At 43.4% G+C, this 10,056-nt stretch overlaps 1 protein-coding gene across 3 annotated transcripts in view; it reads left to right on the forward strand.

The window, feature by feature from the left end:
- Nucleotides 1-9,707, forward strand: part of LOC139571476 (thrombospondin-2-like) — a 49,547-nt gene extending 39,840 nt beyond the window's left edge. For 2 of the 3 annotated variants that reach the window (XM_071394393.1, XM_071394392.1), the window contains exons 18-23: nucleotides 1,433-1,660; nucleotides 3,114-3,385; nucleotides 6,542-6,639; nucleotides 6,915-7,054; nucleotides 7,215-7,248; nucleotides 7,856-9,707. In XM_071394393.1, the coding sequence (XP_071250494.1) occupies nucleotides 1,433-1,660; nucleotides 3,114-3,385; nucleotides 6,542-6,639; nucleotides 6,915-7,054; nucleotides 7,215-7,248; nucleotides 7,856-7,859 (776 nt within the window). In that variant the 3' untranslated portion in view covers nucleotides 7,860-9,707. The remainder of the gene's footprint in view (nucleotides 1-1,432; nucleotides 1,661-3,113; nucleotides 3,386-6,541; nucleotides 6,640-6,914; nucleotides 7,055-7,214; nucleotides 7,249-7,855) is intronic. The other variant, XM_071394394.1, reaches the window with a different exon arrangement.
- Nucleotides 9,708-10,056: the final 349 nt, after the last annotated feature.

A 10,056-nucleotide genomic window follows, 5' to 3' on the forward strand; every position in this document is an offset into this window, starting at 1 on the left:
TTATCCCCTCCTTTTCATCCATATTTTTACAGTTCAATATGCCATGTTCTATTTCCCCTCTCTCTCTATAAAAAGGCAGGTGTATAGTGAAGTATGGTTAGAGGTTTAGAAGTAGTATTCACACATCCAGTAACTGTTGTTGAATCCTCCCACAGTTTTATTGTGCAAGTATGGTGGGTGGGTCAGACAGGAAAGAGTTAATAAAAAGGAGTATTTCTTGGTCAGGGTTGATAATGTCATTAGCGTATGACTTAATCGTGCGGAGCTGGAACCCATGAGGGTATCATAAGCCAGCTAGCCACCCTGCAGCCAGGACAGTTTTATTTCCGAAAGGGGCACCTGGGCTCGATTGCTCTCGATTAATCCACAGTGCCCAATTTCAGTTTCATCATGCAGGGTTACCTGGAAATTGTTTAGCTGACTTTAACTAGAAACAGCCTGTGTGGAGAGGGGGGAGAGGGAGAGAGGGAGGGAGGCAGGGAGGGAGGGAGAGAGAGAGATATGGGAAAATATGGAGGGAGAGGGAGAAACAGAGAGGGAGAAAGAGTGAGAGGGAGAAAGAGTGAGAGGGAGAAAGAGTGAGGGGGAGAAAGGGTGTGCCAGATCCCTTCATCCTCTTCACATCTCATCAGAAGGTGTTTATTTGATAGAATCAAGTCAGCCCCCTGTGCAATAACAAAAGAGTAGAGGAGAAAGTGGGAAAAATGCAGCTACTTCACCATAGCACAGGCTTTAATCTCGCTGGCCACTTCCCTTCACTCTGTATTATGCCCTGAGTCTATTTCTAACTATTGCCTCTAAGACAGTTACACGTATCAATGGCAGTTTTCATGGCATGCAGAGATGGCTGAGACTCCTTATTGGACTTGGCGGACATACGGTATTAAAAGCTAAAAGTTCTTGGGAAAGAATTGCGGTTATTTTATGTTCCGTTTTTTTAATGAAAACTTAGTGGACTGAGTGAAACATCTGCCTTCCCTGGGGTGGGAATTTTGCAACATTACTGATAGTGTGGAGGCTAGAGAGTTATATATAGTAGGTCTACTGTAGTCGCCAGAAGTTATGGAAATTTGAAGTAAAGTTACAGGTTAGCATGGATCGTTTTCACTCATCGTGCACCCCAGGAGGAGTAACTGCTGCTTCTGCAAAAACTAATGGGGATCCTAATAATAAATAAATAAAAGTAAACTAATGGGGATCCTAAATAAATAAAAGTAAACTAATGGGGATCCTAATAATAAATAAATAAAGCTTCCATTAAAAGGGAATAGGAGAGCAACAACCGAAGATGGACTGCAACATTGTATTAGGAATTCATGGTGCTCTGTTATTCATTTAAAAAGCAGACCTCGTTACGACCATAGTCTTTGTCAAAGTTGTCACACTAGGACTTTGTATTTTAACCCAACATCTTCTGTTCTTCTATCAACAGGCGACGGTAGAGGAGACGCCTGCAAAGACGACTTTGACAACGACAACATCCCGGACATCCTTGACGTGTGTCCTGAGAACAACGCCGTCAGCGTCACAAACTTCCGGAAGTTTCAGATGGTGCACCTGGACCCCAAGGGAACCACGCAGATCGACCCTAACTGGGTGGTTAGGCATCAGGGCAAGGAGCTGGTACAGACTGTCAACTCTGACCCTGGCATCGCTGTTGGTGAGTGGGTCATAACCTCAATATGTAGTCCCTATACTGCCGTAAAATATATAATTATTAGAGATAAATTAGAGATTTAATTCACTACGGTTTAGAAATGTGCAGACTGTCAACTCTGACCTTGCATCACAGTGGGTGAGTAGAGCAGGACAACCTTACCTCAGATACTTTTGTATATATAGTGTACATGAAAGTATGTGGACACCCCTTCAAATTAGTGGATTCTGCTATTTCAGCCATACCTGTTGCTGACAGATGTATAAAATCAAGCACACAGCCGTGCAATCTCCATAGACAAACATTGGCAGTAGAATAGCCTTACTGAGCTCAGTTACTTTCAACGTGGCACCGTTATAAGATGCCACCTTTCTAACAAATCAGTTAGTCAAAGTTCTGCCCTACTAGAGCCGCCCCGGTCAACTGTAAGTGCTGTTATTGTAAGTGGAAATATCTAGGAGCAACAACGTCTCAGCCGCGAAGTGGTTGGTCACATAAGCTCACAGAACGAGAACGCAGAGTGCTGAAGCGCAAAGCACGTGAAAATCGTCTGTCCTTGGTTGCAACACTCACTACCAAGTTCCAAACTGCCGCTGGAAGCAACGTCAGCACAATAACTGTTTGCCTGCACGTAACCCTGACCTCAACCCCATCCAACACCTTTGGGATTAATTAGAACGCCGACTGAGATTCAGGCTTAATCACCAAACATCAGTGCCCAACCTCACTAATGCTCTTGTGGTTGAATGGAAGCAAGTCCCTGCGGCAATGTTCCAGCATATAGCGGAAAGCCTTCCCAGAAGAGTGGAGGCTGTTATAGCAGCAAAGGTGGGGACCAACGTCATATTAATAATGCCCATGATTTTGGAATGAGATGTTCGACGAGCAGGTGTCCACATTCTTTTGGCCATGTGGTGTACATTATGTGGATTTTAATTCTGAATCCCTGATGAATTTTTAATTTTTAATAACCAATCATCCTTAGAATTCACATGTTCTGTCCCATCATCCATCCTTAGTTTTCATATGTTCTGTCCCACCATCCATCCTTAGTTTTCACATGTTCTGTCCCACCATCCATCCTTAGTATTCACATGTTCTGTCCCACCATCCATCCTTAGTATTCACATGTTCTGTCCCACCATCCATCCATAGTATTCATATGTTCTGTCCCACCATCCATCCTTAGTATTCACATGTTCTTTCCCACCATCCATTCTTAGTATTCACATGTTCTGTCCCACCATCCATCCTTAGTATTCACATGTTCTGTCCCACCATCCATCCATAGCATTCACATGTTCTGTCCCACCATCCATCCATAGCATTCACATGTTCTGTCCCACCATCCATCCATAGCATTCACATGTTCTGTCCCACCATCCATCCTTAGTATTCACATGTTCTGTCCCACCATCCATCCTTAGTATTCACATGTTCTGTCCTACCATTCTAGGCTTTGATGAGTTCAACGCGGTGGACTTCAGCGGTACGTTCTATGTGAACACGGACCGGGATGATGACTACGCTGGTTTCGTGTTCGGCTACCAGTCGAGCGGCCGCTTCTACGTGGTGATGTGGAAGCAGATCACTCAGACCTACTGGGAAAACAAACCCTCCAAGGCCTTCGGTATCTCTGGTGTCTCCCTGAAGGTGGTCAATTCAACCACAGGCACAGGGGAGAACCTGAGAAACGCCCTGTGGCACACAGGCAACACTAAAGATCAGGTTTGCTAAGATCCAAGATTCCATCCAAAGTGGCAACTCACCCTGACACAGCTAAGTCATCCAAAGTAGCTACTCACCCTGACACAGCTAAGTCATCCAAAGTGGCTACTCACCCTGACACAGCTAAGTCATCCAAAGTGGCCACTCACCCTGACACAGCTAAGTCATCCAAAGTAGCTACTCACCCTGACACAGCTAAGTCATCCAAAGTAGCTACTCACCCTGACACAGCTAAGTCATCCAAAGTAGCTACTCACCCTGACACAGCTAAGTCATCCAAAGTAGCTACTCACCCTGACACAGCTAAGTCATCCAAAGTAGCTACTCACCCTGACACAGCTAAGTCATCCAAAGTAGCCACTCACCCTGACACAGCTAAGTCATCCAAAGTGTCCACTCACCCTGACACAGCTAAGTCATCCAAAGTGTCCACTCACCCTGACACAGCTAAGTCATCCAAAGTAGCTACTCACCCTGACACAGCTAAGTCATCCAAAGTAGCTACTCACCCTGACACAGCTAAGTCATCCAAAGTAGCTACTCACCCTGACACAGCTAAGTCATCCAAAGTGGCCACTCACCCTGACACAGCTAAGTCATCCAAAGTGTCCACTCACCCTGACACAGCTAAGTCATCCAAAGTGGCAACTCACCCTGACACAGCTAAGTCATCCAAAGTAGCTACTCACCCTGACACAGCTAAGTCATCCAAAGTAGCTACTCACCCTGACACAGCTAAGTCATCCAAAGTAGCTACTCACCCTGACACAGCTAAGTCATCCAAAGTGGCCACTCACCCTGACACAGCTAAGTCATCCAAAGTAGCTACTCATCCTGACACAGCTAAGTCATCCAAAGTAGCTACTCACCCTGACACAGCTAAGTCATCCAAAGTGGCCACTCACCCTGACACAGCTAAGTCATCCAAAGTGGCTACTCACCCTGACACAGCTAAGTCATCCAAAGTAGCTACTCTTCCTGACACAGCTAAGTCATCCAAAGTGGCCACTCACCCTGACACAGCTAAGTCATCCAAAGTGGCTACTCACCTTGACACAGCTAAGTCATCCAAAGTAGCTACTCACCCTGACACAGCTAAGTCATCCAAAGTAGCTACTCACCCTGACACAGCCAAGTCATCCAAAGTGGCCACTCACCCTGACACAGCTAAGTCATCCAAAGTGGCTACTCACCCTGACACAGCTAAGTCATCCAAAGTAGCTACTCACCCTGACACAGCTAAGTCATCCAAAGTGGCTACTCACCCTGACACAGCTAAGTCATCCAAAGTAGCTACTCACCCTGACACAGCTAAGTCATCCAAAGTGGCCACTCACCCTGACACAGCTAAGTCATCCAAAGTGGCTACTCACCCTGACACAGCTAAGTCATCCAAAGTGGCTACTCACCCTGACACAGCTAAGTCATCCAAAGTGGCTACTCACCCTGACACAGCTAAGTCATCCAAAGTGGCTACTCACCCTGACACAGCTAAGTCACCCAAAGTGGCTACTCACCCTGACACAGCTAAGTCATCCAAAGTAGCCACTCACCCTGACACAGCTAAGTCATCCAAAGTAGCTACTCACCCTGACACAGCTAAGTCATCCAAAGTGGCTACTCACCCTGACACAGCTAAGTCATCCAAAGTAGCTACTCACCCTGACACAGCTAAGTCATCCAAAGTAGCTACTCACCCTGACACAGCTAAGTCATCCAAAGTAGCTACTCACCCTGACACAGCTAAGTCATCCAAAGTGGCTACTCACCCTGACACAGCTAAGTCATCCAAAGTGTCCACTCACCCTGACACAGCTAAGTCATCCAAAGTGGCCACTCACCCTGACACAGCTAAGTCATCCAAAGTAGCTACTCACCCTGACACAGCTAAGTCATCCAAAGTGGCTACTCACCCTGACACAGCTAAGTCATCCAAAGTAGCTACTCACCCTGACACAGCTAAGTCATCCAAAGTAGCTACTCACCCTGACACAGCTAAGTCATCCAAAGTGGCCACTCACCCTGACACAGCTAAGTCATCCAAAGTAGCTACTCACCCTGACACAGCTAAGTCATCCAAAGTAGCTACTCACCCTGACACAGCTAAGTCATCCAAAGTGGCCACTCACCCTGACACAGCTAAGTCATCCAAAGTAGCTACTCACCCTGACACAGCTAAGTCATCCAAAGTGGCTACTCACCCTGACACAGCTAAGTCATCCAAAGTAGCCACTCACCCTGACACAGCTAAGTCATCCAAAGTAGCTACTCACCCTGACACAGCTAAGTCATCCAAAGTGGCTACTCACCCTGACACAGCTAAGTCATCCAAAGTAGCTACTCTTCCTGACACAGCTAAGTCATCCAAGTGGCTACTCACCCTGACACAGCTAAGTCATCCAAAGTGGCTACTCACCCTGACACGGCTAAGTCATCCAAAGTAGCTACTCACCCTGACACGGCTAAGTCATCCAAAGTGGCTACTCACCCTGACACAGCTAAGTCATCCAAAGTAGCTACTCACCCTGACACAGCTAAGTCATCCAAAGTGGCTACTCACCCTGACACGGCTAAGTCATCCAAAGTGGCTACTCACCCTGACAGCTAAGTCATCCAAAGTGGCCACTCACCCTGACACAGCTAAGTCATCCAAAGTAGCTACTCACCCTGACACAGCTAAGTCATCCAAAGTGGCCACTCACCCTGACACAGCTAAGTCATCCAAAGTGGCTACTCACCCTGACACAGCTAAGTCATCCAAAGTGGCTACTCACCCTGACACAGCTAAGTCATCCAACGTAGCTACTCACCCTGACACAGCTAAGTCATCCAAAGTGGCCACTCACCCTGACACAGCTAAGTCATCCAAAGTAGCTACTCACCCTGACACAGCTAAGTCATCCAAAGTGGCCACTCACCCTGACACAGCTAAGTCATCCAAAGTGGCTACTCACCCTGACACAGCTAAGTCATCCAAAGTGGCCACTCACCCTGACACGACACAGCTATGTCATATAAGCCAACATATCATACATTGTCTCTGGTGTGGTCATACCCTCTATTGAGCAATCTTTCAGTCAATCAATCAAATGTATAAAGTAATCATAGATCATAGCTCTTTAGTAATTCATTTTTCTCCTTCTCTGTTGTCCACAGGTGCGCACTCTTTGGCACGATCCCAAAAACATTGGCTGGAAGGATTACACAGCCTACAGGTGGCACCTCATCCACAGACCCAAGACTGGTTTCATCAGGTGAGCAAGTCCAGCCTAATGCCTAGGCTTTAGCTCAGTGGGCTAAAACAGTCTTGTGGCATGTAGAAGACCTGGGATCGAATCCAGTCGATCACACCCATCACGCTTTCCTCAGTAACAGTCTGAAGATTCTTTGTATAATAGCAGAACAAATTATATACAATAGGCTAAACTGTTATCCAGGGTGTTTTGTCCATAGTGTGTTTTATCTAAGTGTTCAGCACACCAAGCGATCATTTTCAATCATTCATGTATTGTCTTGTTGCGTTTTGCAGGGTTGTGGTTTATGAAGGGAAGCAGATCTTGGCAGACTCAGGACCAGTGTACGACAAGACGTTTGCTGGAGGACGGTTAGGCCTGTTTGTGTTCTCCCAGGAACTGGTCTTCTTCTCCGATCTCAAATACGAGTGCAGAGGTGAGTCCTGTAGCTAGCAGCACCATTGTAGCTTGGTCACAGATCTGTTTGTGCTGTGTTGAATGGTTGGTTGGTGAGAGATCTCTCCTTTTTGGGAGACAAAATGCAGTTGAAGGGGGAAAGTGCTGTTAAAACCTTCTAAATCTTTTCCAATACTCAGATGAGCTGGAGTTTCCAACTGTGTTGTCCATCAGGTAACAATCATAAAGAGGTCTCTGTTTTGTGTCGGCTGTAAAAAAAGAAATTTAAAAAAAATCACGCTTTGTTAAAAAGAAAACAGCAGTCATGCTTTTGTTTCTGCTTGTCACCTTGCCTGGTTCCAATGACTCAGACACTTAGACTAGTGTGTGTGTGTGTGTGTGTGTGTGTGTGTGTGTGTGTGTGTGTGTGTGTGTGTGTGTGTGTGTGTGTGTGTGTGTGTGTGTGTGTGTGTGTGTGTGTGTGTGTGTGTGTGTGTGTGTGTGTGTGTGTGTGTGTGTGTGTGTGTGTGTGTGTGTGTGTGTGTGGGAGGTCTGGTGTTAAATGTTTCAGGTGCTACTTTGATCACAAATATGAGAATACTGCTTGTTCACTGTCAAAACGAAATAGTTGTTGTCTTGCTTTACGGAATGATACCACCAATGCTCCACCTTGTGCTGTATTCAGTGTTCTACATTCCCAGAACCATACTGCCACACTGTATAGGTATACAGCTGTATACTGTATATAGACTTAATCTACATACTGTATGACTCTGGATATGCTGTTATTCCTTAGCTTTGTTGTTATAAATAATCATACTTTTTCTTATTTTTTATCTAGATAACTGAACAGCGTTGGATGTGAAAACTTCAAATGGCTTAAAGACATTTAACCTCATAACCTGTTCACCAGCCTATTGCTGAGTCGCTCGTCATTTCAAGCAAAGAAATGTAGCTTCAACTTCGCCCCTCCAAAGTCTTTTTGGCTCTAACTTTCCATTGAAGGGGCAGCCATGGCCCTTTACAGTTTTTCTGAGTGCCTTATGTGAAAAGACATTTCCTTGAGAAGTGAAAACAGATGACAAGTGGACAAATGAAATAGGCCTGGGCGATGAAAAAAAACTGTAACTGATGTTGACAACATATTATAGGGATTCTTTGAACAACCACTTTTGTGCTTTTCTCCTAACTTTCTACAGCTTTACATTAACAAAAGTAAATATAAAATGATTGTTACTCGATAAATATTGATATTCTTGCTGGAATAGAGAGCAACTTGGTACAGTAATGGTGTCTAGGTCGCCCAGCAACTAAAGGTCTCTGTACTGACCTCAGCAGTTTCAGCCATACAGTGAAAAATGTGATCACATGTAATATTATCTGCCAAATATCTGCCAAACTCTTAATTGATACCAAAGCACACTGATGTATGTTGCTGACTTAAAACAAAGTTATATTTTGTATTGTTTCTTATGCCATCCTGAACTAAGGGTCTTCAGTTACCCATTTAAAATGTTTGTCAAACTCTGAGAAGGTTGACCTTGAGACTGTTTTATAGCATTTTAAAGTACTTTGGGATGTTTATACTAAGTTTGTACTATAATTTCTTCTGTAAATTATTATCGTGAGTTTATGTCTTGTTTGTTTTGTTTGTTAGAGATTGTAAATAATTTATTTATTTGTTTACACTGACGAAATTTCACAATTGAAGTACAACAGAAAAATCGTTGGATATCAACATCAAAATGTCTCAAACATCAAGATAAAATAGACTATCACAAACTTTGTGCACTATGCAGTGTTATGTCATGTATTACTTGATTCATATGTTCACTAATTCCCCAAGAGAGGCCCTATCGTCACTCAAAACAATGCAGTGGTTTCAAGAGGAGCAGTTGTAGTAGTTTGGGTTGGTTGTAAAACTCTATTCCAATACCCCTCTAGCATCCCACTTCCATAGAATCAAGCAATACATTGTGCATGCATTCTAAGTAGTATGCTAGTATGGACATTGGAACATAGCCTTAAGTGTTGATGTAAGAGTGCTACATTGATGTAAGGGCAAATGTCATGTTTGGGGTTAGTTGTAGTAGTAGTATGTGTGAGAGAGCAACAATGATTATTATGTTAACGGTTCACAGCATCCTTGACCACGACAGCTGACGGTCTGAGGTTTGAGTGTGTATGCCTGGTGTGACAGGGGGCATTTCAGATGGGACACAATGAAAACACTTGACTTTATGTCAATGTAAATGTGTCGCTCACGTGTTAACGTGGAAACAGGTGGTCATGAGAAGAGAACTTTCTGTTTTGAATGAGTGAAACATTTAACCAGATTAATCTATTCAAACATTTAACCATTGTAGAATCTATTAAAAAATCAAGTAAAAATGTTTCTTGTAACTTTTGGTTGAATTATATGTATCAAGGATATTTGCAATGTATAGCTTTCAAGTTGTCATCAGTCTGCATAGCATTAATTGTTGTCAAATTTAGTTTTCGTTGTTACTAACTAGCTTTGTTATATTTTGTGAGGGATATTGCAATGCACATATGTAAAAAAGAAAAAAAAAAGGTATTAATTTGTTGCTAAATTTACCATTATTAGTTGTGATAGTTGTGGAGGAGTCGTCATGTATGTGTTCCACTTAAAAGACATTATCTTATTTCCTAAATAAATTGTTTGTACACCATGTCTTCTTCATTGTGATAATGGAAATGATGGATTGGTATAAATATGTCATAAAATGGAAGTAGATTTATATTTAACATTAAACTGATTGATTGGTTAATTAATACATCAGATCCTTTAAATGTTGTCAAGTGAAGATCAAATATATAGTCCCTCTATTTGAATCTATCGTATGCAAAGAGAAATATGGATACAATCATTTCAAAGCAATTTTTTTAATTTAACCTTTATTCAACTAGGTGTGTCAGTTTAGAACAAATTCTTATTTTCAATGACGGCCCCGGAACAGTGGGTTAACTGCCTTGTTCAGGGGCAGAATGACAGATTTTAACCTTGTCAGCTCGGGGATT

Source organism: Salvelinus alpinus, chromosome 3, assembly GCF_045679555.1.
Source record: "Salvelinus alpinus chromosome 3, SLU_Salpinus.1, whole genome shotgun sequence".
NCBI lineage: Eukaryota > Metazoa > Chordata > Actinopteri > Salmoniformes > Salmonidae > Salvelinus > Salvelinus alpinus.